This window comes from Drosophila rhopaloa, unplaced genomic scaffold (genome assembly GCF_018152115.1).
Source record: "Drosophila rhopaloa isolate 14029-0021.01 unplaced genomic scaffold, ASM1815211v1 contig_163, whole genome shotgun sequence".
Taxonomy (NCBI): Eukaryota; Metazoa; Arthropoda; class Insecta; order Diptera; family Drosophilidae; genus Drosophila; species Drosophila rhopaloa.
In genome coordinates this window covers 5,169,599-5,197,573 of record NW_025335043.1, presented here as the reverse complement: position 1 = coordinate 5,197,573, position 27,975 = coordinate 5,169,599, and the positions used below count along the sequence as shown (strand labels likewise).

At 39.8% G+C, this 27,975-nt stretch overlaps 11 protein-coding genes across 12 annotated transcripts; 6 read left to right on the top strand and 5 right to left on the bottom strand.

Moving 5' to 3' along the window:
• The first annotated feature begins 1,050 nt into the window (after positions 1-1,050).
• On the top strand, positions 1,051-1,425 carry LOC123037390 (protein new-glue 3-like). The gene has a single exon (XM_044457718.1). The coding sequence runs from the start codon at positions 1,051-1,053 to the stop codon at positions 1,423-1,425; it is 375 nt and encodes a 124-aa protein (XP_044313653.1).
• Positions 1,426-2,772: 1,347 nt separating this feature from the next.
• Positions 2,773-3,119, top strand: LOC108047715 (protein new-glue 1-like). Its single transcript, XM_017128018.2, has one exon. The coding sequence runs from the start codon at positions 2,825-2,827 to the stop codon at positions 3,083-3,085; it is 261 nt and encodes an 86-aa protein (XP_016983507.1). The 5' UTR covers positions 2,773-2,824; the 3' UTR covers positions 3,086-3,119.
• An 874-nt stretch (positions 3,120-3,993) lies between these two features.
• LOC108047697 (protein new-glue 3-like) lies at positions 3,994-4,380 on the top strand. The gene has a single exon (XM_017127994.1). It carries the CDS (start codon positions 4,063-4,065, stop codon positions 4,339-4,341), a length of 279 nt encoding a protein of 92 aa, XP_016983483.1. The 5' UTR covers positions 3,994-4,062; the 3' UTR covers positions 4,342-4,380.
• Positions 4,381-4,619: 239 nt separating this feature from the next.
• LOC108047672 (EF-hand domain-containing family member B) lies at positions 4,620-7,011 on the top strand. Of its 2 annotated transcripts, XM_017127964.1 has the most exons (3): positions 4,620-5,203; positions 5,507-5,683; positions 6,170-7,011. In XM_017127964.1, exons 1-3 carry the CDS (start codon positions 4,692-4,694, stop codon positions 6,966-6,968), a joined length of 1,488 nt encoding a protein of 495 aa, XP_016983453.1. In that variant the 5' UTR covers positions 4,620-4,691; the 3' UTR covers positions 6,969-7,011. The 2 variants fall into 2 exon arrangements, with proteins under 2 accessions (XP_016983453.1, XP_016983460.1); XM_017127971.1 differs by lacking the exon at positions 5,507-5,683.
• Positions 7,012-7,260: 249 nt separating this feature from the next.
• Positions 7,261-9,425, top strand: LOC108047688 (EF-hand domain-containing family member B-like). Its single transcript, XM_017127983.2, has 3 exons — positions 7,261-7,829; positions 8,266-8,439; positions 8,494-9,425. The coding sequence occupies exons 1-3, from the start codon at positions 7,312-7,314 to the stop codon at positions 9,278-9,280; spliced, it is 1,479 nt and encodes a 492-aa protein (XP_016983472.2). The 5' UTR covers positions 7,261-7,311; the 3' UTR covers positions 9,281-9,425.
• A 321-nt stretch (positions 9,426-9,746) lies between these two features.
• LOC108047643 (protein new-glue 3-like) lies at positions 9,747-10,131 on the bottom strand. The gene has a single exon (XM_017127929.2). The coding sequence runs from the start codon at positions 10,116-10,118 to the stop codon at positions 9,747-9,749; it is 372 nt and encodes a 123-aa protein (XP_016983418.2). The 5' UTR covers positions 10,119-10,131.
• Positions 10,132-11,331: 1,200 nt separating this feature from the next.
• LOC108047707 (protein new-glue 1-like) lies at positions 11,332-11,719 on the bottom strand. The gene has a single exon (XM_017128005.1). The coding sequence runs from the start codon at positions 11,648-11,650 to the stop codon at positions 11,366-11,368; it is 285 nt and encodes a 94-aa protein (XP_016983494.1). The 5' UTR covers positions 11,651-11,719; the 3' UTR covers positions 11,332-11,365.
• Positions 11,720-17,461: 5,742 nt separating this feature from the next.
• Positions 17,462-17,782, bottom strand: LOC123037428 (protein new-glue 1-like). The gene has a single exon (XM_044458015.1). It carries the CDS (start codon positions 17,727-17,729, stop codon positions 17,469-17,471), a length of 261 nt encoding a protein of 86 aa, XP_044313950.1. The 5' UTR covers positions 17,730-17,782; the 3' UTR covers positions 17,462-17,468.
• Positions 17,783-18,198: 416 nt separating this feature from the next.
• LOC108043285 lies at positions 18,199-20,263 on the bottom strand. The gene is made up of 3 exons (XM_017121907.2): positions 19,596-20,263; positions 19,241-19,417; positions 18,199-19,121 (listed from the first exon to the last, which is right to left on the bottom strand). Exons 1-3 carry the CDS (start codon positions 20,117-20,119, stop codon positions 18,365-18,367), a joined length of 1,458 nt encoding a protein of 485 aa, XP_016977396.1. The 5' UTR covers positions 20,120-20,263; the 3' UTR covers positions 18,199-18,364.
• Positions 20,264-20,413: 150 nt separating this feature from the next.
• On the bottom strand, positions 20,414-24,808 carry LOC108043284 (protein O-mannosyltransferase 1). Its single transcript, XM_017121905.2, has 4 exons — positions 23,797-24,808; positions 22,578-23,140; positions 21,359-22,138; positions 20,414-21,299 (listed from the first exon to the last, which is right to left on the bottom strand). Exons 1-4 carry the CDS (start codon positions 24,384-24,386, stop codon positions 20,578-20,580), a joined length of 2,655 nt encoding a protein of 884 aa, XP_016977394.1. The 5' UTR covers positions 24,387-24,808; the 3' UTR covers positions 20,414-20,577.
• Positions 24,809-26,733: 1,925 nt separating this feature from the next.
• Positions 26,734-27,033, top strand: LOC108043282 (protein new-glue 3-like). Its single transcript, XM_017121903.2, has one exon. The coding sequence runs from the start codon at positions 26,740-26,742 to the stop codon at positions 27,031-27,033; it is 294 nt and encodes a 97-aa protein (XP_016977392.1). The 5' UTR covers positions 26,734-26,739.
• The last annotated feature ends 942 nt before the right edge of the window (positions 27,034-27,975 follow it).

Below are 27,975 nucleotides of genomic sequence, written 5' to 3'. Positions count from 1 at the left end.
CTAACAAAGGGTTTGAATTTTTTAAAATTTATTTAATTTATTTGAAAGGTGATCCCGAAATATTTGGTTACTGTAAAAACTAATAATACGAATACCAACTTTTCCTTTTTAGACACGTTACTTATAAGCTTTACAAAAAAAAAATATTTTATTTGTTGAAAAGTATGTAATAAGTTAAAAAACTGTTTAGTGTTTTAATTATTTTTATTAAAAAACAAAAATGGAACAAGAGATTGATTGTAAATGGCACAGGAAAGGTAGTGACATACAACATTTTTTAGCACTACGAATTTAAGTACGCAACCACCGGCCACACCAGCTTCAATTTAGTATTGCCATTTTTACATTTTTATTTCTGCTTAACCAATTGATTTTCTAAAAGTATTTTCTTGGCATCACTTAAGTTAAAGCGATGCCTTACGATCGGTATATCATTCTTTCCGATCGAACTTTTTCTGCGGTTTTTTATTGGTATAAGATTAAAAATAAGATTATACTTATATTTTGAAAAAATTTAGTTATAGCATAGTTATAGTTGAATTCTTAAGAAATATTGGTCCATCGGGGATAATTCATTAACAACTTTTGGCGTAGCGTGATCTCGACGGTTACCGTAACCAAAATTGATCTTATCCTGATGACATGAATAAATTATTGTTACTTAATTTGTATCTTTACACTTCTATTATTTAGTGAAAAATTCAGGACAAGGAGGAAACTCTTTGTCACATGACTGTCAACATATGTGTTTTAATAAACGCAAAAACTATTATGAAGGTACGCAAACTCACAGTTAAAGCGTGGAATAATTTACTTTTGCTTAAACAATGACGTCTGGTAAATTTAATTTTTCGCGAATTTTGTTGTTTATTTAACCCGGTTATACTTGGACTTCCGATTAAGTGACGCGATATGTTCTCACGGTACGGAATAAGCAGACTTTTTGAACTGACTTCAGGTGTTTGGTAACACCACCGAAGTGGGTATAAATAGTGCGGCCAAAACTCCAGAACAGCATCAGTTGGTAGCATTCACAATCCAACCATCAGTATGAAGCTCACCTGTGCCCTGCTCCTTTTGGCCACCGTGGCGTTCGTCCTGGTGGACCAGACCAGTGCGGCCACTGGCACAACCACAGCCACGACGGAGACAACCACCACCACCACCACCGAGGACAGCACCACCACCACCAGTACCACCGAATCCACCACCACCACGACCACGGCTGCAAGCACTGACAAAAAGATGTATATAATTCACCGCAATGGCACAATAACCAGGCCCAAAGTAGAAGGGAAAATACACGGTACCAAACAAGTACACTGTAACAGCGGCGAAAAAAAGAAAAGCGGCAAAAGCGGCAAAAGCAACAGTAGCAGCAAAGGCCTACGGTGGCTAAAGTCCTTAAAAGCAAAAGCGACCTGATCCACAACCACCCACAAGCCCCACCAACTTCCTTAAACCCCTAACCCCAACCCGAAAATAGCTTTATAATTTTACTTTATTTACTTTAAGGCATTACCAAAAAAAAAAAAAAAAAAAAAAGTTTTACCAAGAAATATTTGTTTGTTTTCTAGCTAATAAAAAATATTCATATCCTTGACATGTGTGTCATCAAGATCCTTCTGGACGGGTTTCTTTAACAAATCAGCACACAACTGGCGATAGGCGGTATCCTGGTTGTAGATCGCCTTTGGCATGGGCGAGATGGATCCGATCATTGGCAGGGACTTCAGAACCGAGAGGAGTTGGCACAAGTCCACATACTTCACACGTTCCGAGCAGCAGCCCTCGTCGACGATTAACCTAAAATGTGAGACGGCTGTTCGGATTTTCTCCGCATCCGCCGGAATGTTCAATTTGCGCATCACATGAATGATCTCGGTCAATGGAAGCTGGCGATTGCCCTCTTTATCCTTCTTCTCCAGCGCCACGATAACCTGGTTCATATTGAAGTCGTCCCGCTCCTGGAGCATTTTGCGCAACATATTCAAGTGGCTGATTGCACTGGCCAATTTCTCGGATAAAATGGAAGGCGAAGTGTTTTCCAGCAACGATCGCATGTCTGTTTCACGGGACATTGTGCGGCCAAAGGTCATATTCTCCAAGATCTGATATGGATACCATCTGAAATGGGTTTTGTTTTTTTTTAAATAATCAATGAAATATAAGTGTCTAAAAACTTCACTCCTAAGCCCATAACTTCTTAATGATTGTGGCTTAATTCTAAAACTTTGTGTTTACATCTTGGTTTCTTTTTTTGGGTCGATTTCTCATCATTTTTATGGTGTAACCCCATTTTTATAGACTAACCTCTTTCCAAATATTCGAACAAGGGCTTTGTAGAAAAGTCTTAAAAAACTGACCAACTAAACTCATAACTTTTCTTACAGAAATCCTATTTTAAAATATATTAACTTCTAAATAATAGTGAATTAATTCTCTAAAAATCTTCGTTTAAATCTTGGTTTGAATTTCTGGGTCCACTTTTCGTCAATTTTATAACGTAAATGGAATTTATCACCTAGTTATGCGGGAGTAGTCTTATTACCTCTGCTACACAAATTGTAGCATATCTTTGGGCGGACATTTGTGTGAGGTAAATATTTACCTACAGTTGAGTTCCGAGTATTTACGTTTATTCAAAATAATAAATATTTGGTATTTGTCAGATGTACAGAATTTTAGAGAAACCGAACTGATCCGGAAATTAGTAGTGAGCTATAAATGGGGCAATACCAACTTCAGTCAATCACAACACTCGATCACAGCTTTTCGATCCAGTTTAACTTTAATTGTCTAATAAGCTCCAACAGCATACAAAATGAAGTACCTCTTCGTGGTCGCACTTATTGCGTTGTCCATTCAGTTGGCCTACTCTGCAACTTCTACCACTACTGATGCCACTACCACTACAACAACCACTGCGGCAACAACCACTACAACAACAACGGAAAAGTCCACCCACAAGAAGAGATGTTGGAAGGGCAACAACTGGTGCCACACGCACATCCCCAAAAGGAAGTGCAAGCACCCAAAGAGGTGCCACAAGACCGTCGTCATAGTGACCCGCAGAAAGAACTAAGAGCAATCCAGATTTTTGTTAAAAAATAAATATATCAAAAATATCAAGCCATTTTTATTCTTTACTTTTAATAAGATCGGATTAGCCATTTTTGCTATTACTTTTAGCGTTGGCTACTCTTGACAACACGCAGAATATCATCCTGATAATGATCAAATCGCTAATCATTAAAACAGAAATTAAAAAATTGATGGGTGATACAATTTCTAATCTATTGGTTCAATCTATAGACTCGCAACTATTTTGAGTAAATATTTTAGTAAATCATATATTTTCAAAACTAATAACTAAACTATTTTTGTTTATTCATTTTTGATGGTTTGAGTTTGTTGGATATCACATTTTATAAGCCAATGTTGTATAAAATATTTGAAAACTAATTTTTCGTTCTTGAGAATCTACAACTTAGTTATATAAACCAAATTGACTTAAAACTACCATAGTCTAATAAAGTTAGCATCTTAACCTTTTGTAATCCAATTTTTTTTTATACATAGTTAATTGATATCAAAATCATTGTTTACCATGTAGCCTTCACTTTTGTTATGGAAATCACGTCAATATTGAAATAATGAATTGTGAATTTTGCCTATTGTTATTAGATTTGCTTACTTAATTTTTAGCTTCTGCCTTAAATCGTGTTAAGTAAATATAAATTTTAAAGTGTTTTCTTGAGTTTAAACAGCTGTCTTTACATGTCAGTAAACCATAACGTTTTGCAAATACTTGACTTCCCACTATCATATTGTTAATAAGATTTTTTTCTATACAGCAAGGAAATGATTTTCCCAATTAGTATTTGCCAAATGAGTACACTAGCAACAAACAAGGAAAATAACTGAAGTGGAATTCACCTATAAAAGTGCCTGTATCTAGTCTTGTTAATCACAACATTCAATATACCAACTTTGAAAAGGTTTCGCTTCTTTTCCATTTGGTTTCAACAGTAGTTCCCAAGGATTCCCAAATCATACAAGATGAAGTTCCTTTTCGTGGTCGCCCTTATTGCCTTGTCCATTCAATTGGCCTACTCTGCAACTTCTACCACTACTGATGCCACTACCACTACAACAACCACTGCGGCAACAACAACAACATCCTCATCTGCCACCACTACAACAACAGAAAAGTCCACCCACAAGAAGAGATGCTGGAAGGGCAACAACTGGTGCCACACGCACATCCCCAAGAGGAAGTGCAAGCACCCAAAGAGGTGCCACAAGACCGTCGTCATAGTGACCCGCAGAAAGAACTAAGGACTCTTTTAGATCACAAAAGTACAAATAAAAAATGAACTACCAATATAAACGTATTCTTCTATTTAAGAGGCGGGTGCTCAAGAAAAGCAGAAAATATTTTAAGGGTACTCCAAGTCCATTTAAATTTTTAACTAAAATGGTTAAGATATAGTAGTTCAAGCTTTGTAGTAAACTTTCCATTTTCATTTCTGAAGGCTTCGTTTTGTGAACATAAGAAATTCAAAGCAGGGATTAAACATCTCCGAAATGTCAATTAAATCAAGTTCACTCAAAAAAATAAAGACACCCAGAGAACACTTCGTACATAACATACAACCAGGATAGGAAACAGGACAAGACCGTCGGCAATGGCAAACAAAGGACACTTTATCGAGAGGAATGGCAACCAGCGGGCCGCCGGATTGCCCTCCTTTGGTCCCGAAAAGCTAACTCCCAAGGATTGCCTGATCATTGCGAATCCGGCGGAGAAAATACTCAGCCTTATTGAAGGCGAGTGCAGAAGGCAGCGGGCACAGCCCGTTGGAAAACCTCAGCCTCATTTGCCGGACAGCAAAATCAGTGAAGTCCTTAATAGTGAAAGTCAAAAGACACGCTTCACCGTCTTCAAGGAGAAGTTCCTGGAGGACATGTACGGCAAATCGGGGAAAACCGCTGAAATAATGCCCACGCATTCGAAACCGAACGATGTGACTAATTTGAGCCGCACCTTCGGACGTGCCAATCCGCCATCGAAATCTTTATATAGCACCGTAATGCCGGATAAATCGGCCGAACAGGTCAATCGGGAATATGGCGAATTTCATCGAGGTCACATTGTCAGTAACAATCATTACTTTCCATCTGAGCAGGTTAATCGCAGGTTAGTTGGATTGTTTAAAAATTATTTAAATTAACTAAAATTAAAATAAGAGCATATTAGTGGTAGACAGAAAATTATATAGAACTAAAATTGTTATTTAGGGATTGTTATACTTTATATAAGAAACCTGTAATGCAGTCAAAGAAGCAAAGGCATTTGTTTGTTAAAATTTAATTGATCAAATTTATATAAATCTATCATTACTTCATACATTTTTGGGTAAAAGTCAAGTGTTCCAAATATTTAATTACAATTTTTAATTTACTTATATTTTCTATTAACTACACTTACCTTTTTTTAAAGGTATACAAAGCCCTTTGTTCGATCTGGAACTTTTGGAGTTTTGCTAGGGGCCGAGCACAGTGGGTCGACGATGAAGAAGTGCTTGATGCAAGGGGAGGAGCACTTAACCGTGGTCTCAAAACCCTGGATGGACTATGTTGAACGCACCAAAGGACCGTTGGGGAAGAAATACAACAAGTTGGTATTCGAATAGATAATAATTAAATTCACAAGCAACAAAACTCCAATCGTTTCTAATGCTAATTCATTTTTATAGTAATTTTTAGTTAATTTCACTACAGCTTTTATCTGCTTATAAGAATGTGGCACTGCTAACGTCACAAAGTAAATTATTTGCGAACTTGACTTAAGTTTGTTCTTTGATGTTTGTTCAAGTGTGGTTTGGCCTAAGCATTTCTAAAAAATAAGTCGTAATTTGCAAAAATAATTTAGAATAGAAATAAAATAATAGGCAAAAACAAATATTGATAAATATACTGTTTATACTTTAAATATATTTAGGAAAACAGACAGGTTTAATTAAGGTGAAAAGAGTAGGAGAGGTTTAATTTTGAGTAAAGAAAAATAGCTCTAAAAATACTTTTCAAAGGATAATAGTAAGGGATTAAATATTAAAAAATTTTAATATAACAAAATTAAATTTATTTATGTATTTTATATTAGATACTTAGATAAAGTGCCTGACTTGAATTTTGGTGAACGGCGACGTATGGATAAATGTAGCATTAAAATGTTGCTGGAGGACATAAGACCGTGCGAGCAGGATGATACTTTGGTGACGGCATTATCCTATTTGAACAGACTGCGGGAGAGTCTCCACAAGCGGAATGATTTCTACATGATGGATCTGATCGCGACGCTGGAAAGGATCGACAAAGAGCACACGGGTCACATGCCACTCTCCCAGATCCTTCATACCATGTGCCGGCTGCATATCCGTGTGGATGGAGCGAAAATCCGCACAATGTTATCGCACTTCCGGAAGATCATCGACGAAGGATGTGCCACAGAGCGGGTGAACTACGATCACTTCTGCCGCTTGCTATCCGTCCAGCAACCACTGCCGGATGTCGGATTAATTGGCATCATTCCGGACAACATGTACAACAAGGAAACTACCTACGGCAGTCTTTGCAACGATCGCATGAAGAATATACCTGAGGCTTTGGCTTTTAACTGGCCGAACTGGAGTCCACACCACAGGGACGAGGTCGACACACATGTCAAGGATATCCTAGAACCGGAACTGGCCACCAAAATGGGCGTCATGCCCAGCGATTTCATTTGCCCACGGAACAAGGAACAAATGGAGCGGATATTCGAAAAAATATTATCCAAGGATGAATTTGCAGACATTTGGCAGCGGTTGATGGTGGACAATGGGAATCAGGATCAGGAGCATATGGCATCAGTTACCCAGTTTCGTGCCGAGATGCTCAAAAAAAGAGTTGTCTCCTCTTAAAATATTACCCATTCCTTTAGATATCATTATCACCTGTTTACGCAATTAAAAATAAAAAAGAAAGCTGTGCCGAAAAAAAAAGAAATTATAATTTTTTAATATGTATAATTTAACAGCAGAAGGATACAAAGACAAAAGTGGTTATTTTCTACAATTTAAACTTTTAGCAGCATTTAATCAATTAAAAACAAGATGGATATTTCATACATTTTGTATACAAAATAAACTTTTTACCAATCAAAATATCCCAACACATTGGGCAATCAAAGTGTGCCCATTCAGATATTGTAAACCCTGTATATAACATATATTACAACACCCTGACAAGATCGAAACAACAGAAATGGCAAACGTGGGTCGTTACATAGAAAGAAATCCCGATATGCGGGCTGCAGGACTAACCTCGTTTGAGAAGTCAGGAGGGGAATTATATGGCAGCAAGGAGTGCTTTATGATCGTGAACTTGGAGGAGGAGGCGGAGAACCGTATAAGGGCACTTTGTCGGCAGCACAAGGCCAAACCTTATGGAAAACGAACGCCCAAGATTCCCACTGACAAGATGGGTGATATTTTCGGCAATCAGGATAAGGGCCTGTTCGCCGAGTTCCAGGAGAAGTTTCGCGAGAACATGTTTTTCAAAAAGCCTCTTCTGGGCCAGGCCACGGAAAGCAACTCCAAGCCGGATTCTGTCACAAATCTAAGCCGTACCTTCGGCCAAGCCTCCGATCCTGAAGAGTCCCTCTACTCAGTGGTAATGCCACCCAAGTCTGCCGAGCAAGTCAATCGGGAGTATGGCGAGTTCCACGACAAACACATCATCAGTCACAATCACTACTTCCCCTCGGAACAGATCAATCGTCGGTTGGTTCAGCAATTCACTTAAAGAGCCAATTTCTCAATGTCTTGTTAAGTTTTGACTTTGGGTTAAATTACTGTTTCGGAAACATTTACTTTCTTAAAATCTTATCGTCGATTGGTTTAGCAGTTCAATTTAAGACCCAATTTCTCAATGTCTTGTACATTTGGTTAAATTACTGTTTCGGAAATCTTTACTTTCTTAATATCATGTTTTATTAAAAATATATGTTATATCTAATTACAAAAATTCTTCCGAATTTCCGTACGATTAGTGCGACAAAAACTAACTTCACTTTTAGAACATTAATTAATTAATTTGTATTCCCGAACCATTTGTCTCCATCTTAACTTTCTCTGACGAAAGACTCTACCCCTTAACATGGCACTGAGAAACGGGCCAAAAGTATTTTTAAATTTTACCAGCTTATTTTCGAACTAGATATTCATCGCACTTTAATCGGCTAAATACTTTCGGCATGCCATTCTATGTTGATCATACCGGAATTAAGGTAAAACGCTGCTTGCAGGAAGGCGAGGAGCATCTGATAATAGTCAAAAAGCCGCAGATGGATTTGGACGATCGCACCAAAGGTCCGTTGGGCAAGAAGTACAAGTGAGTAATAAATATAATTCATAAGATTATTAAAAAAAACAAAACCCATTTCAGATGGTATCCATATCAGATCCCGGAGAATATGACCTTTGGCCGCACAATGCCCCGTGAAACAGACATGCGATCGTTGCTGGAAAACACTTCGCCCTCCATTTTATCCGAGAAATTGGCCAGTGCAATCAGCCACTTGAATATGTTGCGCAAAATGCTCCAGGAGCGGGACGACTTCAATATGAACCAGGTTATCGTGGCGCTGGAGAAGAAGGATAAAGAGGGCAATCGCCAGCTTCCATTGACCGAGATCATTCATGTGATGCGCAAATTGAACATTCCGGCGGATGCGGAGAAAATCCGAACAGCCGTCTCACATTTTAGGTTAATCGTCGACGAGGGCTGCTGCTCGGAAAGTGTGAAGTATGAGGACTTGTGCCAACTCCTCTCGATTCTGAAGTCCCTGCCAATGATCGGATCCATCTCGCCCATGCCAAAGGCGATCTACAACCAGGATACCGCCTATCGCCAGTTGTGTGCTGATTTGTTGAAGAAACCCCCCGAGGGTCCAAGCTTCATCCATCCCCACAAGTCACCCGTCCAGAAGGATCTTGATGACACACATGTCAAGGACGTTCTGAACCCGGACTTACCCACCTTATGTGGTTTATGGCCCAGTGATTTCAATGTGATGCGCTGCAGGGATGAAATAGAACGAATATTCCAGGGCATTGTCTCCAAAGATGATTTTGAAAGGATCTGGTTGAGCCTAACAGCTGAGCAGAAGGATCAAAATGAAATGGCATCCGTTGCACAATTCCGTGCTGAAATGAAGAAGATAACCCAGTAATGGTTCAAATTTACGTTAGATGAGAAGCTAACTAATTTGCAAGGTTTTCTTACTACAATGAATATTGATTTGCTATTTAAATTTAGAAGCGGTTTATGTATATAAATATATATATAGGTATTTTTCCACAGTCATTAATAATTAATTTGCACCTTTTACATTTTTTCCTAATAAGCATATTAAGAAAATAAAAATAACGCTAAGGATATGACTATAAAAATGTCACTAATAATAAATTAAACAAATGCCATGCGTTTTTTCTAGTTTTTTGCTAATAACCCTATTAAGAAGATATATATATGCAAGGATAGGGATAAGATATACATCATTTATTTTATTTTCTTGCGATCAGAATTCGTGAAGAATATTTTTTATTGTTTGGAAAACACAAATATTTCTTAGCTGTACAGGTGTAGTTTTTTTTTTTTTTTTTTTTTTGTCAATGCCGCTTTTGTATTTAAGGAGTTTAACCGCTTCTGCGGCTTCTAGTGTTTCTACGGCTGCCTCTTCTGCTACGGGTGCTACGGTTGCCACTGCTTCTACGGCTGCTACTGCTGCTTTTATCTTTTACACGGGTGTGTCCGTGTTTTATTACTTTTACACCGGCCGCGTTTATTGTGTTATGGTGTCTCCTTATATGCATCTTTTTGTCAGTGCTTGCATCCGTGGTCGTGGTGGTGGTGGTGGAGGCGGTGGTTGTGCTGGTGGTGGTTTCGGTGGTAGTGGTTGTGGTGGCTGCCTCCGTCGTGGCTGTGGTTGTGCCAGTTGCTGCACTGGTCTGGTCCACCAGGACGAACGCCACGGTGGCCAAAAGGAGCAGGGCACAGGTGAGCTTCATACTGATGGTTGGATTGTGAATGCGACCAACTGATGCTGTTCTGGTGTTTTGGCCGCACTATTTATACCCATTTCGGTGGTGTTACCAAACACCTGAAGTCGGTTCAAAAAGTCTGCTTATTCCGTATCAGCAAACAAACAAAATTCGCGAAAAATTAAATGTGCGAGACGCAATTGTTTAAGCAAAAATAAATTATTATTATACCTGTTAGTTTGCGTACTTTCTTAATAGTGTTTGCGTTTATTCAAAGACACATATGTTAGCAGTCATGTGACAAAGAGTTTCCTCCTTGTCAATGAAAATTTTCCTTTATTCGCTGTTGGATGTGCCAGTGCACTATGGGGTAAATGACCACTTTATCTGGCATTTAGGCACTTTTTAATAATGTTCCAATTGGAATAAAATTAGTGCCAACATATTAAGAAAACATAACACTATTATGTCTCAAACGGTGTGGGTGGTATCTTTTTAATCTTCTTTTTCTCGGTCTCCATAACAGCCATTTATGTTATAAAATTGACAAAAAGTCGACCCAAAAATTCAAACCAAGATTTAAGCGCAGATTTTCAGAGAATTAATTCACAATTATTTAGAATTAAGCCATTTTAAAATAGGATTTCTGTAAGAAAAGTTATGATTTTAGAAGTGCAGTTTTTTGAGACTTTTCTACAAAGCCCTTTATCGAATATTTGAAAAGAGGTTAGTCTATAAAAATGGGGTTACACCATAAAAATGATGACAAATCGACCCAAAAATAGAAACCAAGATGTAAAAACAGAGTTTTAGAATTAAGCACAATCATTAAGAAGTTATGGGCTTAGAAGTGAAGTTTTTAGAAACTTTTCTGCAAAGACATTTTTCGAAAATTTGTTAGGAGTTAGATCACGAAAATAAAATAAAACCGTTGTATCTAAAGGTTACATGGTAATTTTTATGTAAATTAGTTTATATTCTCCGCAAATATTAATAAGGAATAATACAAAAATATATAATATTATTAGACTAAGGTCGTTTATTGTCAGTTTAGTTTATAAAACTATGTTATAGATTTTTACCCATCGACATTTTTTACATTAATTATCATCAACGAATTGATTATTATCAGGATGATATTCTGCGTGTTGTTTAGAGTAGCGCATTGTAAAGGGGATAGCAAAAATGGCTTATCCGATCTTACTAAAAGGAAAGAATAAAAATGCCTTGATATTTTTGATATATTTATTTTATAATAAAAATCTGGATTGCTCTTAGTTCTTTCTGCGGGTCACTATGACGACGGTCTTGTGGCACCTCTTTGGGTGCTTGCACTTCCTTTTGGGGATGCGCGTGTGGCACCAGTTGTTGCCCTTCCAACATGTCTTCTTGTGGGTGGACTTTTTTGTTGTTGTAGTGGTTGCAGATGAGGATGTTGTTGTTGTTGTTGTTGCCGCGGTGGTTGTTGTAGTGGTAGTGGCATCAGTTGTGGTAGAAGTTGCAGAGTAGGCCAATTGAATGGACAAGGCAATAAGGGCGACCACGAAAAGGAACTTCATCTTGTATGATTTGGGAATCCTTGGGAACTACTGTTGAAACCAAATGGAAAAGAAGCGAAACCTTTTCAAAGTGGGTATATTGAATGTTGTGATTAACAAGACTAGATACAGGCACTTTTATAGGTGAATTCCACTTCAGTCATTTTCCTTGTTTGTTGTATATGTACTCATTTGGCAAATACTAATTGGGAAAATCATTTCCTTGCTGTATAGAAAAAAAATTTAATTAACAATACGATAGTGGGAAGTGAAGTATTTGCAAAACGTTGTGGTTTACTGACATGTAAAAACAGCTGCTTAAACTCAAGAAAACACTTTAAGATTTATATTTACTTAACACGATTTAAGGCAGAAGCTAAAAATTAAGTAAACAAATCTAATAACAATAGGCAAAATTCACAATTCATTATTTCAATATTGACGTGATTTCCATAACAAAAGTGAAGGCTACATGGTAAACAATGATTTTTATGTCAATTAACTATGTATAAAAAAAATTGGATTACAAAAGGTTAAGATGCTAACTTTATTAGACTATGGTAGTTTTAAGTCAATTTGGTTTATATAACTAAGTTGTAGATTCTCAAGAACGAAAAATTAGTTTTCAAATATTTTATACAACATTGGCTTATAATATGTGATATCCAACAAACTCAAACCATCAAAAATGTATAAACAAAAATAGTTTAATGACATTTTGAAATTATATGATTTACTTAAATATTAACTCAAAATAGTTGCGAATCTATAGATTGAACCAATAGCTTAGAAATTTTATCACTCATCAATTTTTTAATTACTTTTTTAATGATTAGCGATTTGATCATTATCAGGATGATATTCTGCATGTTGTCAAGAGTAGCCAACACTAAAAGTAATAGCAAAAATGGCTAATCCGATCTTATTAAAAGTAAAGAATAAAAATGGCTTGATATTTTTTTTTTTTTTTTTTTTTTTTTTATTATTTGATTAGCGCACTGCTACTCAATTGGCAACTTAATCTAATCAGTCTTTAATATAATCGGTTTCATTGGGTCTTCTTTGTTGCTTAAGACTAATAATTTAACCTAGACATTTTAGGGAGAAATATTGCTGTTGTTGTTATTGATGATGTTTAGGTCAAAACCCGGTTAGGTAGGTCTTGAGGGTGGTGTCGCTTTAGTCTTCTTTTGACTCTTGTTCGAGGGTCAGCGTTATTAATGGCAGCAGTTCCAAGTTTCCTGGCTAGGCTGTTGGGGTGCTCATTTAACCTTTCCATGTACTTCCGAGCAAGTTCCTGCAGCTTGTCTCCAAGTTTGGGCACATTGAGATCACGTTCGATGTCACTGGTTCGCATAAACCACGGAGCTCCAGAGATCCTTCGAAGTGTTTTCGCTTGCAGAACCCGGATTTTGTTGAGGTTGGTTTTTGCAGCGATGCCATAAACCTGGAGTCCATAGAAAAGAGTTGGCGCTAATATGGATTTATAAATTTGGACCTTACAGCCAAGTGCGAGCTTGTTGCGTGGTGCGAGAAGCCAAGCCATCCGAGAAACTTTGGTCCTGTAAGAGTGTTGGATACAAGTAATGTGCCTGCCAAATGTTAGTTTTTTGTCCAAAGTGACACCAAGGTACTTGTATGCAGGAAGGGCTCTGATTGGACTTCCGTTGAGGCTGACTCCAGGGCAGCTACTTCGACAATTGGTGAACGTTACATTGGCACATTTGTCTGCGTTTACTCGAATGTTCCAGTTCATGGCCCATTGGTGAAATGCGTCCAGATATTGTTGCAATGCAAATGTGGCAGCCAATATACTTTTGCTTTTTGTCAGGACAGCAGTGTCATCGGCGTAGGTCGCAATTAGCACGTTTTGTTCAGCAACTTCAGTGATTGGAGATTGTGTAGGCATATCTGAAGCATAAATACTGTAGAGAGTAGGGCCGAGGACGCTACCTTGGGGAACTCCGGCAGAGATCGGTTTGGTTGACGACTTGTACCCATCAGCAGATACGTGGAAAGTGCGTTCTTCCAGGAAGCTTTTCACGAGCTGGAACAGCTGTGGCGTAAAAAGACTTTTGGCTTTGTACAGGAGCCCAGGGTGCCACACTCTGTCAAAGGCCTGCTGGATGTCAAGGAAGGCAGCAACTGCATGCTCCTGCTTCTCTAGGGCTTCTAAAGCAAAATTGACAACTCTGTGCAATTGCTCAGGAGTTCCATGTTGAAGACGAAAGCCGAACTGAAATTCCGGGATCGCACTGGTGACATTCTCGTAAGTGAGCAGCCTATTCAGGATCAGCCTTTCCATGATTTTTCCCAGGCCTGGTAGAAGACTAATGGGCCTGTATGAGTCCACGTCAGTCGGCGATTTACCTGGTTTTGGGATCATGATTATACTCGCCGATTTCCAAACTTTCGGGAAGTATCCAAGAGTTAGTATGCTGTTGAATAATGACACCAGGAATTGCAAGGCTTGATCCGGTAAAAGTCGAATCGTTCTGTTGTCGAGCAGGTCTTCACCGGGAGTTTTCTTCGGTGAAAGTTTAGCTACAAGGTCTTTAACCTCTGTCAGTGTGACAGGGCTAGCAGGCAGGCTCATTTGAAATGGAGATTCTAGAAACTCATCAACTTGTCGACGTATGCTTTCAGGTGAATAGTCGTAAGGCTTGAAACGTTGCTCGAGGTTGTTAGCGAACGCTTCAGCTTTCTCTAGGCTCGTACGGCACCAGCCACCTGAGGGATTCTTAATTGCTGACTTTGGGGTGGGCTGAGCCTTGTACCGTTTTGTGATACGCCACAACGAGTAGTTGGAACTAGCGTCTGTGCCCAGATTCTCCAAAAAGCTGTCAATAGATTCTTGTTTTCTTCGGGCGAGCGCCTTGCTTAGACAGTTAGCAAGCCGTTTATGTATCTGATGCATTCGAGCGTCTCCCGTTCTTGCATATTCTCTTCTTACTCTTCGCTTTAGGTTGAGAAGTGCCGCAATTCTGTGTGGTAGCTGGAGATGTCTAGAGGTCTCTGTATTTTGGCGATTCCCAGGTGCAGCTATCTCAGCAGCCTGGTTTATCATGCGCATGAAAAGGCTGATGGCATTGTCAATGTCAGAAGGTTCCTGGGCTTCTATGTTAACCTCGCTCAGCTGCTCTAGGTAGGCTTTGAATGCATTTGTATTAGCACCTCTGGGAAGGAGTTGCGTGCGCTGTGGTTTTTTCACTGGTGTGGCATGCAATCTGGCCAGGATTGGAGTGTGGTCCGAGGAGAGTTCATGGAGAGTTTTTACTTCTAGCCTGTTTATAGCGTATCCGTTGATTATGAAAAAATCAAGCGCTGTCGGTGTTATCAGGGGGTTGTATGAGTAAAAATGTGGGTTCACCTGTGGCAAGTACTTGGTAATGCCCATTTGCAATGACATCTTGCAACTGTTTACCCCTTCTACAGGCTCTTGAGTTTCCCCACCATGCATGTTTGGCATTATAGTCACCGCCAGCAATAAATTTGCTTCCAAGTCCGGCCAGCAAGGACTCAAATTCTGATTGGATCCATCTTTCTGCTGGAGGTAGATATATAGCTGCTAATGTTACATTTCCGTCTGCAGTCTGTAATTGAATGCTCGCTATCTGCCTGTCATTGCTAGAGGCGGCGGGCAAGGGATTATGGCTTAGGGAATCCTTTATAATGACTGCAGAGCCACCTTTGCTGTTGCCACTAGGGTGATAAGCATGGTATATAAGATAGCCTGGCAAGTAGATGCGCTGACCATCGCGCATGTGAGTTTCTGTGGCAAGCATTACATCTATGTTATGATCGCTGAGGAATATTCGAAGCTCTTCAGATACTCTGACTAATCCACGAGCGTTCCACAATCCGATATTTAATTCTGATTGAATCATTTCGGCAATCGCGCAATGAGAACGTGAACCAGCTCTCTGAAAGCCTTGTTGGACTCAGCATTTTCCTGCATCAGCTTAAATAAAGTGTCCAGTTTGCTATTAATGTCGCGGATGGCATTATCTAACGCTGTGAATTTAAGGGTGAGCCTAGGGTCTGAAGGAGAGCTTGCGTCACTCTGCGAGGTTGAGCCAGTCCTTGCTTGCATATCCTTGGGTCGAGCTATATCAGCATACGATATATTCGTTCTTAATGCCTGAGCTGGTATGAATCCACGCGATACGCGTCCTGGATCATTTGTTACCGGGAGTCTAGGCCTCGGCTTTTGTTTTTTATTTTTTTCTAATCTGACCGGGCAATCTTTATCTGTCGAGACGTGGTTACCGCCACAGTTTACGCACAAGCATGTATCGCTTACACAGAGTGTGGAACCAGTAACATGAGAACCACTACATTTACCACAAACAGGGTCCTGAACACAGTAGTTTTTAGAATGTCCAAAAATTTGGCATCTTTGACATTGAAGTAATTCTTTTCTACGGGGTGCACGCTCGACAGTGACTCTGTATCTCCCGAGTTGCGTAATTTTTAGGGACTCTGCGACGTTTGCACCCTGCTTAAGGTTGATATAAAACATATTCTGCCTAGTTTTATAATTTACTGTAGCTTCATTATCATCTTCGTTCACCTGGATGTTCTTCCAATCAGTCTTTTTGGGGCAGTATATGTTAAGGACCTCAAAGCCGAATTCAGTAAATCCCTGTGTTATTTGAGATTTCGGAACGTTTGTATGGAGTCCTTTCAGAACTACTCTGTAGGCCTTGTCTTCTTTTAACTGATGGTGCCAAAATTTACACTTAAGAGTTGTCAGTGTTTTTACAGCTAGCCGAAAAGCGTCTGAGTTGGCTGTATATATTCTGGATACACCAAATTTGGAAGTGCGGATGTTGTAGTTTTTGGAGCCAATGCTAAGGTCAAGAGATTGTTCCAATAAGACCGGATCGCTTACGTTCGGTACACAAATAGCAGGGATCTTGTTAGATTTTGTAGGCTGTCTATCTCCATTGGGGGCATCAGACTCATCATTGTCATCCAACATGTCTTGCTCCATACTTTCCGCTTCAGCAGCCAGAATCGCAAAGCGATTGTTTCCGAATGTCGGTGCAGCGGAAGTAGAGGCCGCCTCATTGGGAGTCGCAGTGGCCTGCCGTTTAGTTTTGCGAATCGGAGGAGGAGACAGGACAGGTAAAGGGGAGTTAGTCACTCCTTTGCGTTTCCTATTAATACTCCGATTGTCTGCTTGAAAGATGCATTTTGTTAAATTATTGTCAGACATAGTTGGGTAAATGCTAGGTGCCACGATTGCAGACCCAGTGTATGTTGGAGTACAGACCAAGCTTGCCTGGACGTTGGAGATGGTGCAGGTTACACTTGTAGTGGCGTTGCTGCTGATTGTCACCAACGAGGAGGTCGTTGCTTGTGTTGGCATACCTGCGAGTAAAGCAGTTACATCTGTACGCTTAGCGCGGAGCTGGCAGCGTATTTCTTCAGGGTCTGCATCAGCTACTTTCCTCATCTCCTCAAACTTATCACATCCATTACTGGGGCGCAATTGAGCAGGTAAATTCTCCATTATATCGGACGATGTAAGTCTGAGAGACAGGTCGATGACAACCTCTCGCTCGCGCAGACGCGCAGGGCGAGGGGCAAAGCACAAAACAGCTTAAAACTTGCTTATTGTTATAAGAATCGCGATAAAATACCGTCACCGCTCAGCAGTGACTGCAGATAAACTTCGTGTGCAAGAAAAGCCCACGAGCCAAGAAGATGTTTAAAAAACACAAAATATAATTTAGGAGCTACACGTGGATTTCTACCAAGCTGATTGCCATTCACAACGAAACTGTTTGATATTTTTGATATATTTATTTCATAATAAACATCTGGATTGCTCTTAGTTCTTTCTGCGGGTCACTATCACGACGGTCTTGTGGCACCTCTTTGGGTGCTTGCATTTCCTTTTGGGGATGTGCGTGTGGCACCAGTTGTTGCCCTTCCAGCATCTCTTCTTGTGGGTGGACTTTTCTGTTGTTGTTGTAGTGGTTGTTGCCGCAGTGGTTGTTGTAGTGGTAGTGGCATCAGTAGTGGTAGAAGTTGCAGAGTAGGCCAACTGAATGGACAACGCAATAAGGGCGACCACGAAGAGGTACTTCATTTTGTATGCTGTTGGAGCTTACTAGACAATTAAAGTTAAACTGGATCGAAAAGCTGTGATCGAGTGTTGTGATTGACTGAAGTTGGTGTTGCCCCATTTATAGCTCACTAGTAGTTTCCGGATTAGTTTGGTTTATCTTGAAATCTGTCTATTTGACAAACAATTACTTAAGTGAATTCCTCTATTGTCTTAAAAATGATAATAAACGTGAATCAATACTCGGAATTCAACTAAAGGTAAATATTTGTCACCCACAAATATCCGCCCAAAGATATGCTACATTTTTTCTAGCAGACGTGATAATAAAACTCCGCATAACTAGGTTATTCAGTGACGCTGGATATTTGTATTTTTAATATATTCATATTTACATTCGATATGCTTGTTATTGGTTTATTTTGTATTTTTGATTTTGAACTATGTAACTTACATTTTTTACTTAAATGATTTAAGAAAAATATTCTTTAAGTCGATTGACCGGTTATTATTATCGGATTGTTTTATTGACCTCTATCATATTTCAGCCTGTATTTGAGGTATATTTGTTTTAAATTATTTTGCTTGTATTTTTATAACCGTTTAGCTGTATAGTGATGTACCAGAGTATTATGGCCCATACTTTATTTATAATGCTTCTATATAACAGTTGTATTACGCATCTCGGTATGAAATTGACTGACGGATGCCATTTCACTCTGGTCCCTGTGCTCAACCATCAGTCTGTGCCAAATATCCTCGAATTTATCCATTGGAACGAGTCTCCTGAAGATCCGTTCGATTTCCACCTTGGGCCGCAAACGGCTAAAATCACTGGTTTTGAGGCCACGTAAAATGGCCAATTCCGGTGAAACGAGGTCCTTAACACACGTTTTATCCTCTTCGAACTGCTGATTTTTTATCACATCAACCTCCTTGGGTTTCTTATGGCGATCGGCGCAGAGTAAACGATAAGTGGTGTCCAGGCAACTTGCAACGGAAACTGTGTCCAAATTTCCTGTTTTGGGGAGTGGCTCCTGAATGGAAAGAAGTCGGCAGAAATCAGCGTAATTTACACGCTCCGTGGAACAACCCTCATCAATGATCATATGAAAATGGGACAGCGCCACACACATTTTCTGGGAATCCAAACGGATGTGGAAGTTGCCGATAATTTCAAGGATTCGGGACAGTGGCAGATAGCCCGTTTGATGATCACTTCGCTCCAGCATGGAGATCAGTTCATAGAAATCGAGACATTTCCTCAGACTTTGGCGCTTTTTGTTCAAATAGCTGATGGCATCTATGAGCCGATTGGACTTTTCGCAGGGAACTATATTATTAAGCAACATCTTTACATCGCCACTGCTTCGCAAAGGGACGCCAAAAGTTATGTCGGGAACCTCACAAGGATACCTATTGTATATAAAAGTTTATCAAAGTTAATTAATTTTAAACCTCATTTCCTTTCACATAAAAAGGCTTTGCTATTAAGCAAAGCACCTTACAATATTACTGTCTCTCTGAATTCTTACTTTTTGAATTTCGTTCCCAAGGGAGCTTCTGTCCGATTCATAAAATCAACTTGAGACTTGCCAATAACCTTCAGATGATTTTCACCCTCTTCAAGACAGCGTTTCACATTGAGTCCAAAGTCGCCGGTGCTGTGAATATATCCACATGGCGATTTTCGATCAAATGGTTGGGTATATCTGAAGAAAAAGGCTTACAAAGTTATTTGCATTATACTAAAATTAAGAGGTAAATAAAATAAAAAACTAATTAAAAACTATGTACCATCTAAGATGATCTTATAGAAACAGTTACAAATTGAGTTTATATTGAAAATATAAATAGTAGTTAAAAGAATAATACAATTAGTCGACCTACTTGCGATTGATCTGCTCCGAAGGGAAGTAGTGATTGTGGCTTATGATGTGCTTGTCGTGGAACTCCTGGTACTCCTTATTCACCTGATCCGTGGACTTCGGCGGAAATATGATTGTGTAGAGGGATTCGGAGGGTGTCGCATTCGACGGACGTCCGAAGGTCTGGCTCGAATTGGTCACGTTGTCCGGCTTGGAGTAAGTTGGCTTGATCTGACCCAAGTTCGGCTCCTTGAAGTACATCTCCTCGTAGAACTTCTCCTTAAAGGACATGAAGCGAGACTTCTGCAGCTCGCTGGTCAGCAAATCTCGGAGGCTGTTGCTGGGAATCACCGACATAGCAGGAAGACTATTGGATTTGCTCCTATCCTGTTGGCACTTGGCACGTACCGCACTCTCGGCCAACTCCTCCGCGTTGTTGACGATCAGGCAATCCCTCACATCTCCCTCTTCATGTAATCCGATGGTGGACACTCCTGCGGCCCGAATATCTACGTTTCTGTCTATAAAGTGTCCCCTGTTGGCCATGTTTAATGTGTGTATGTGGTGTGGTTTTCAGTGTTTACTGTGTGCTTATAAACCTAAAAATGACAAGTAAAATTTCGCCAGATTTGTGTTTTTTTTTTAACAATATATCTTTTAAATGAACCAGGTAAGCAAAGTAACAATTACGTTAGTATTTAAAACAGATTTTAAAAAAAAATGTTATTTGGAATTCAAAATAAAACAATTCTTTTAGTCACTGTAAATTAAATAAGATAAGATATTTGATTTTCGTTGCCTTTCCAAATCCGTTCCCAAAACTGATGATTCAAACTCGCATTTACTTTTAAATAATAAATAATTTTTGTAATCGGTCTTGCGAATGAGTATGTTTACATTTCAAATAATTTATGGCTTAGCACTAGTTCAACTTTAGCTAGGTCTTTTAGTCTATTGTACATCATTGCACGTCTCTCTGGCCGCGGAGATGGCATCTGTTATCTTCAGTGCAGGAGATGATTCTTATGCAGGACAAAGTCCCAGGTGTCCTTCCATCTCAGACTCCGCACCTCACTTGTGCTCATCTTTCGCGCTCCATAACTCAATGGTATGAACTTGGAGAAAATGCTGAGCACGGCCACTACCCAAAAGATAAGCAGAAGGCGGTACAGGCGCACCAGGTGAACACCATGGCCGGTGCAGTAGCGCCTTAGCAGGTAGTCCAGGTGCTCCACAACGAAACACAAAAGGAGTAACTTAAACACAAAGGCTGGCAAGTAGTTGTGCAGGAAGAGTGTGCGATCCACAAAGAAGTACGGCAGGTAGTGTATCAGGTAGCCCACGAAGAAGGTGTCGCCGGCGATCAGGAATCGCTGCCACTCCTGCTCGGAAATATCGAAGCAATGACGTTGACGGCGTGCGGCGTAAAATGCGAGTAAGACGGCGTAGACGAGTATTCCTGCAGTGGCCGTGTACCAGATGAGTACGTTACCCAGCAAATAAATCTGCGCACTGGACTCCGAGTCCAGCCAGTAGGCAATGCCCTTGTCCATCAGCGGCCACTCGTGCGGCATCGAGCTGTACATGTGACTTGGCACCGATTTGGTTTGGAACAGCATCTTGGACTGCAACTCCATTAACTTGGCCCAGAACGAAAGGCGTGTTCGCTTGGTGGGTATCATTTCGGCGGTCAACAGCTGGCGCTCTCGTTCACGATGGTCTTCAGCTATTAAAGATTGAGAAACCAATTAACTAATTTAATAACAATTTCCCAGGACTGCTTACTCTGTGTATAGCGGTGCTCTTCGACATTCCAGATGGTGTCCTCGCTAGCTCCCCGCTCACGATCCGCCACCACCTCGTGCTGATTGAAGCCCCAATCCGGTAATTGACGACCGCTGAACTTCAGGGTTGCTCCCGTGGACTCGTGAACTAGCCGAATCTCCGACTTGATGGCATGCCAGCTGTCTCCCTCGGAATCGCGATTCAGGATCTCGACGCGCCACAATAGCTCACCGGCCATCTTGATCTCGTAGTCTATGTAGCAGCTGACCTCCTGGCATTGCGGCGTCATCGCGGCAGCCACATCATGCGAATTCAGTGCTCGGCTGGTGATCCCATGCACCAATTGGATGATGTCGCCGTGCCGAATTACATCCGGATGATCTCCCACCACCAGGTTTTCCTTTGTCGGTCGCTTCACCAGCCACCAGTTGTTCACATCCTTGAAGGAGTAGCAGGTGACCTGCTGCTGGTGGGAGGAGCCCCTCTTGTCCGGGTAGCGCACCGGATAAACGGCTGCATGCGAGTGCAGCCAGCAGGTGCGTCCGTGTGTGTGACGCAGTGTAATCTGGGATCCATGGACCACCGCCAATGGTTGTCCCCGTGTGATCGATGCCAGTCCACCTTCCAGCGAAGCCTGGAACGCACTGGTCATGATGCTGTCATGCGGTCCAGCGCGATGCAGAGTCCGAAAGTGGATGTAGAAGACTCCTACGTAGACGGCCAATGGAATCCCAGCAAAGATAAGCAAGCGACTTAGGGCGTGCATCCACAGCTGGCGATCTGCAAAGAGGAAAAACATTTTAGTTTCTTAAAACAATCGTAATGATTTAACAAATTAAAAAAATATATATATCGAAGACCATTTATAAACTGAAACATGATACAAATTTAACTCAAACAGTATACTTAAAAGTTGTATTCGACAAAAGGTTTTAAAATCATTAACATTTATTTTTGTAACTTGAATTTCAAAATAAAAAATATTTTAGATTTGTGCGAAGAACCGATAAAACATTGAAATTTTTTACATTATATTTTGCAATAAAAGTTTGTATTTATTCTAAAGAAAAATCGAAGTAATTTAAAGAACTTTAAAAAAGACAAGAGGTATTTCAGTTTCATATTAGGTATACGCCACGGTAACAGAACGAATAATTTCTGAATTTCTGTAATACTTTTAAAACATATTTAAAATAATTTGATGCAATGGACATCTTACTAGTGAGAGTCGCGTCGTAAAGCAGCTGCCACAGGTGTCGACATAACATATAGAAAGCGAGGCCGAGCGCCAGGAATCCAATGTACTTGACCGTTCCGGCGGCGCCCAAGAATACGGCCGCCGCTGATCCATTGATCAGCCATTCGAGGCTGCCCAGGCGACACCGCTGGAACCGAAGCAGACAGGCGATTCCCAAAGTGCTGGCCAGCAAAAGCATCGATTCCATGAGCACGAAACGGGATTGGGTCAATAGGGAGTTATCTAGCACGACGAGCAGACCACCCAGGGCGGACGACCATCGACTCAGCTTCGCCTCCAACAGCAGCTTGTAAACTGCGGGAGCCAATAGACTTCCGCACATGGCAGGTACAAATCGAAACCAGAAGATGGGCATGTCCGGCGCATAGGGCTCTCCAATCCTAGAGAAAGTATAGTTTCCATCGTAGCCAGCCAGGCTGACCAGACCGGCGATTAGCTGTTTCCCCAGCGGCGGATGTTGATCGAAGAAAAAGATGTTGCGCATGTACATCGAAATGTACTTGCCGTAGTGGAGTTCATCGAAACTGTACGGTAAAAATAATTGTTGTTAAGCATTTATGTGATAATATACATATATTCTATTTACAATAATTAACATCTAAAATTAAGCTTTACGTCTTAATCATTATCCAAATTGCTGTGCCTCAAACTTTCAGTTTCTATAAGTTTTTTTGTAGGACGGTTGGGAGTGGTAAATTACACACAAAAAGTGACTAATCAAATTAAAATGTAGTTATGTAATAAAACTATTTCTGGATTGATTTTTGTGCTTACAAGTAATGTTAAACATAGCTTTTGAACAAAATGCTTCTGATAAATCGAAATTTGCAGGTAAAATAAATATTTAAAATAAATATTTAAAATATTTAGATATTTGAAGTCAATACCGTCACCATTTAATATAAATTGGCCATTGCCATAAAGTTATTCGAAAACAATAATATACAACAATATTCGCCATGGTCTCAAAGTTACTTTAAATGTTACTCATACGACACGTAATAGGTCAAGGGCAACTGTGCGTATGAGTGATAAACTGAGAGTCGGAATATATTTACTAATTTTATAGTTCGTGGCCTCGACCAGCACCTAATCACAGTTTTTCTATGTGTACTATTATTTTTCCTGACTGGTGACCTCAATTTTGCAGTTCCCGGTTTGTTATTGTTTTTGTACTCACACTATATGCGGCGGTGTTGCCAGCTTGTAGAAACGTGTGCCGAACGCCAAGAGAAAGAGGGCCCAGCTGAAGAGATCGATGCTCAGACTAACGGTAAATGGCGGCAAGGCAGTATTGGTTTTCTCTCTTTGTTCTGCCGCGACGGCGGCTGCTGCGCTGCTCTTGTGTTGCTGTTTGTGACAGGAGAGCGAGCGGGAGCGCGTCGACGAAGGTGAACGAGAGAGAGAGCGCGAACGATCGGAGGTAGGAGTGGGGGAGTCTTGTTTTGGCGTCGCTGCCGGCGTAGGCGTAGGCGTCGCAGTCAGCGTTGGCGTCGGCGTCGAGTGCCGACTAACGCTGCCGCGCAGTGGGGCATTTAAATGGCAATTGACGTCGACGCAGCAATTGAGCAGCGTTAGAGCACCGTTACAGCATAGTGGGGAAGGTGAGTTTCCCAACGCCGAGGCGGTTGTTGTTGCTTTCGAGTTTGTCGATCGGCTGCGAAAGTGAAGTCTTTCGTTTGGCTCGCCGCTCAAATCGCATTGTTGCTGTTGCTTCACTTTAGCCGTCTTGCGGCGCTGAGTAATTGTATTAGTGTAGGTGGCAGACATAGCGGTTCCTCGTTTTTGTTGTTTTTGTTTTTAGCATGGGCTTTTAGCGGGCATTTCTTCCTCGCATTGTTTATTTCCAACCACTTTCACTGATCAATTAGCAATCCTCAATCATGAGATAATACAGCGCTAATCAAGCAATCACTTTTTTTTTTCACTTTTTTTTGTTTTCTTAATTTTGTATTTTGCCACGTTTGCCTGCAAACAAAAAACCTGTTTTGCACTTTCTACACTCCACCTGTCTCGCTCCCAGGCTTCTTAACTGATTTGCATTTACATACAAACGATGGCCAGCTGTTAAAGAAAGTTTCGTTACCGAAATATTCCCACAAACACACACTCACGGAAGTAAAATAACCATCTACCTGGCTTCTTGGCCAAAACCAAAAAACGCAACCTGCACGTTAAAGATCTCGCGACGCACTGACTGAATTGAATGGAATAGACTGAAACTGAATGGAAGTGGATCCGCGATGGCTCTCTTTCTTCTGCGCAGCCGCTGCTGCTGCGCACTGTGGGTCTTTTGTGCAAAATACGTTGCAAAAATTTGATCTGTTTAATAGCTGAATTTATTCACATATATCTAATCTCGGTTAAGGAAACTATTCCTAAAATAAGGCAAAAACCTTATTTTCTATGAAATATTATATATTCTCAGTAAGAAAACGAAAGAATATATTAATGTATATTTGTATTAACATATTTACCAAATCAGAAAACTCTCTCAGATTTGAAAACCAGGTTTGTTTCAAATGATAACATTTTATAATTTAATTTCCTTAATTAAAAAAACTTAAAATATTAAAAAACATATCAGAGTTCGATTTTTGCCATGAGTTTATGGAAAACGATCCACTGTGCAATGACTGCGGAGCCTGAGTCTGGAATGCGGTTCGGCTGCTGGAGCTGGAGCTGAAGCTGGAGCCCAGTCTCTTTCCTCTTCTTCCTCTGCGTTTTCTCGCCATAATTCTTAACCCATTTCCCGTTTTGTCAGCCAAGGAATGCTCAGTGTTGAAGGATTTTAAATGGGAAAAAAGGTAGGCTAAAATGGGTAAAGATAGTTATCATCTGTAAGCGAAACCATCCCCTCAGAAAGTATAAAAACATAATTAATTCGAGGGAAGCAACTTTCCCTTCACCTTGAATGCCATATTAAAAAAAATCTTTGAAGCATTAAAAAGTTTGACTCCCAAACGAAATATATATCCCATCTTGAACCAAAAATTCAAATACAAAAATAGACAATCCCATGGATTAAAAATAAATATCTGCACATTTTAGCAATCATTCGTTTGGCCCCACTTGGATACTTTCTAAGGTATTAAATAGCTATTTTTGGCTGGATAGAACCTAAACCAGCAGCACTAGAGGTGTATGCAAAAAGATCTCTCCCGATTTGTACTCTCTTCTTCTCTTCCTTGGGTGAGTGTCGCCAACCGGAGTCTGTAAAAAGGACAGAAAAAAAAACAGCACAATTAAACACCATTTATTGGCACTGTAAAGAGAGGTTGTTTGGTATTTAGTAGCTAAGTAGGTAGATACGTACATATGTCTGCATGTCGGTAAGTGTGGGGACCGTAAAAAGCACGCGTCACAGGTGAAGAGTTGGTGGGAACCTGTTCTCTTGGTTTACGACCTATTCTATAGACCATGGACCAAAGATGTGGGTACTCGCATGACCTATTAGCCTTATTCTTTCCTACATTTCAATGGCACTCCAAGTTATCGAATTGAAACTTTGTTTCTTTTTCATCGTTCATTTATGACATCAGTTATCAACGTATTGTTATTTTGATTTTGTGGTGTTTGGTAAACGGTTTTAAACTGGTTCTTCATAATAGCCCGACTAACATAGGTTGGTGCGTATTTTCTTCCCACATAATATTTAAAATCCAAATTTTGGATACAAAGAAAGATTTCTTAGAAAGATACAAAAATAAAATTATAATATTATATTTATATATTATTATTATGTATTACCTAATACTTACTTACCTTAATACTTATATCTACTGACTGCTATATTTGTCACATTGTGTGATACAATAATAATAAAGAAAGTGCGTGTGTAAATATAGCCAGCTGAAATTCTAAAGCAGCGTCAATAGGTTTCCAGCTATATTAAAATTTTCAAAATATCTTTTCTGTTTGCACAACTGTTTTATGGTAGGCATAGTGTTTTGCTAATTTTATTTGATTAGCCTGCGTTTCCAAGTGGACTAGAAAAAATGGTATTATGCGTAAGGTTCTCACGGTAATAACCCAGATCCATAAGCCACTAGAAAGGTATAAATAGTGTGCTCCATGATCCAGAAAAGCATCAGTTGATCACATTCAATTACCAGACATCAACATGAAGTTCTCCTGTGCCCTCCTCCTTTTGGCCACTGTGGGATGTATCCTGGTGAGCCTGTCCAGTCCGGCCAGTGGTGCCACAACAACCACAGCCACGACGGAGGCAACCACCACCACTACCACCACTGCGGCATCTGACACCACCACCACTACCACTGCGGCCACTTCCACTACCACGACCACGGAATCCTCCTCATCCAAAAAGAAGGAGCACGTGATCAAATACAAGCGCAAGACCCACCGCCCCAAGAAGGTCGTGAAGATCCACCACAAGAAGAAGCGTAGTGGTTAGCCTCCTTTAAAAGAACTCCGGACTGGTTTCAATTTCCGAACTTATGACTCCTTCAATCCCATTCGCATTTATAGTTATATAATTTATCCTTGTTATTGTAAGAATAAAAGCACTTTGCACTTGTATGTTATTAATAAATTTATATTTTAAAAAACCATATAATGCATTTATAATTGGAATGTCAATTGATTGAACTCTTATCCAGCTTTGATTTGCAAATGTTTAGCATTATTGGCCATTCCAATTAACTGTGAAATTGATCGAAAGTTGAATAATCTATGGATATTTTTGGTATTGTATAGTAGTTGTAATGAAGTTCTACCAGCGCAAACTTCAAAAAAATTCGAAAGATTGTAAATTTAAATTGGCCGTAACCAATACTCATACAGCTCAACAGCAACCCCAAATTTATTTAATCTTTAATTTGCTTCAAAATAGATTTTTTTTAAGAACCTACTTATTACCTATATATTTAGAATTTTTACAACTTCTTGTTTATTGTATATAGGAGAACAAACATGTTTATTGTAAAAACCGCACTGTCGCCATATAACATCATATTTGGTATGAATTAATTAAATTTTAATTGTTTAATCTAAAAAGCTTAAAGATCTTCTGTTATTATTTTTAACCTAGCTTATTATAATTTAATTACTTTAAAATCAGAACAAATAAAAGTAATAAAATAGAACATAATGCACAGCTTATGCCTTTTATTTTTCATAAATATATATATGTATATATAATTAAAATAATGGAACTACGTCATAGTATCTTTAATGTTTAAACAACTGTTTTGTGGTAGGCATAGTTCTTTGCAAATTATTGTTTGTTTAGCCTTGTTTAATAGGCTGTAAAATAATAGGTTCTCACGGTAATGTGTTTTAACCCAGATCTGTCAGTTGTTTGCACCCACGTCCAAAGCCCACCTGACAGGTATAA

What these genes read in the sequence shown, in the direction of transcription:
- LOC123037390 (XM_044457718.1), top strand. Translation starts at nt 1,051, where the DNA reads ATGAAGCTCACCTGTGCCCTGCTCCTTTTGGCCACCGTGGCGTTCGTC.
- LOC108047715 (XM_017128018.2), top strand. Translation starts at nt 2,825, where the DNA reads ATGAAGTACCTCTTCGTGGTCGCACTTATTGCGTTGTCCATTCAGTTG.
- LOC108047697 (XM_017127994.1), top strand. Translation starts at nt 4,063, where the DNA reads ATGAAGTTCCTTTTCGTGGTCGCCCTTATTGCCTTGTCCATTCAATTG.
- LOC108047672 (XM_017127964.1), top strand. Translation starts at nt 4,692, where the DNA reads ATGGCAAACAAAGGACACTTTATCGAGAGGAATGGCAACCAGCGGGCC. An exon ending in TCTGAGCAGGTTAATCGCAG is followed by an intron (nt 5,204 to 5,506) that starts GTTAGTTGGATT and finishes CTTTTTTTAAAG; the next exon opens with GTATACAAAGCCCTTTGTTC. An exon ending in TTGGGGAAGAAATACAACAA is followed by an intron (nt 5,684 to 6,169) that starts GTTGGTATTCGA and finishes ATTTTATATTAG; the next exon opens with ATACTTAGATAAAGTGCCTG.
- LOC108047688 (XM_017127983.2), top strand. Translation starts at nt 7,312, where the DNA reads ATGGCAAACGTGGGTCGTTACATAGAAAGAAATCCCGATATGCGGGCT. An exon ending in TCGGAACAGATCAATCGTCG is followed by an intron (nt 7,830 to 8,265) that starts GTTGGTTCAGCA and finishes TTTTCGAACTAG; the next exon opens with ATATTCATCGCACTTTAATC. An exon ending in CCGTTGGGCAAGAAGTACAA is followed by an intron (nt 8,440 to 8,493) that starts GTGAGTAATAAA and finishes AACCCATTTCAG; the next exon opens with ATGGTATCCATATCAGATCC.
- LOC108047643 (XM_017127929.2), bottom strand. Translation starts at nt 10,118, where the DNA reads ATGAAGCTCACCTGTGCCCTGCTCCTTTTGGCCACCGTGGCGTTCGTC.
- LOC108047707 (XM_017128005.1), bottom strand. Translation starts at nt 11,650, where the DNA reads ATGAAGTTCCTTTTCGTGGTCGCCCTTATTGCCTTGTCCATTCAATTG.
- LOC123037428 (XM_044458015.1), bottom strand. Translation starts at nt 17,729, where the DNA reads ATGAAGTACCTCTTCGTGGTCGCCCTTATTGCGTTGTCCATTCAGTTG.
- LOC108043285 (XM_017121907.2), bottom strand. Translation starts at nt 20,119, where the DNA reads ATGGCCAACAGGGGACACTTTATAGACAGAAACGTAGATATTCGGGCC. An exon ending in TCGGAGCAGATCAATCGCAA is followed by an intron (nt 19,418 to 19,595) that starts GTAGGTCGACTA and finishes CTTTTTCTTCAG; the next exon opens with ATATACCCAACCATTTGATC. An exon ending in TTGGGAACGAAATTCAAAAA is followed by an intron (nt 19,122 to 19,240) that starts GTAAGAATTCAG and finishes TATATACAATAG; the next exon opens with GTATCCTTGTGAGGTTCCCG.
- LOC108043284 (XM_017121905.2), bottom strand. Translation starts at nt 24,386, where the DNA reads ATGTCTGCCACCTACACTAATACAATTACTCAGCGCCGCAAGACGGCT. An exon ending in TTACGACGCGACTCTCACTA is followed by an intron (nt 22,139 to 22,577) that starts GTAAGATGTCCA and finishes TCCTCTTTGCAG; the next exon opens with ATCGCCAGCTGTGGATGCAC. An exon ending in AGAGCACCGCTATACACAGA is followed by an intron (nt 21,300 to 21,358) that starts GTAAGCAGTCCT and finishes AATCTTTAATAG; the next exon opens with CTGAAGACCATCGTGAACGA.
- LOC108043282 (XM_017121903.2), top strand. Translation starts at nt 26,740, where the DNA reads ATGAAGTTCTCCTGTGCCCTCCTCCTTTTGGCCACTGTGGGATGTATC.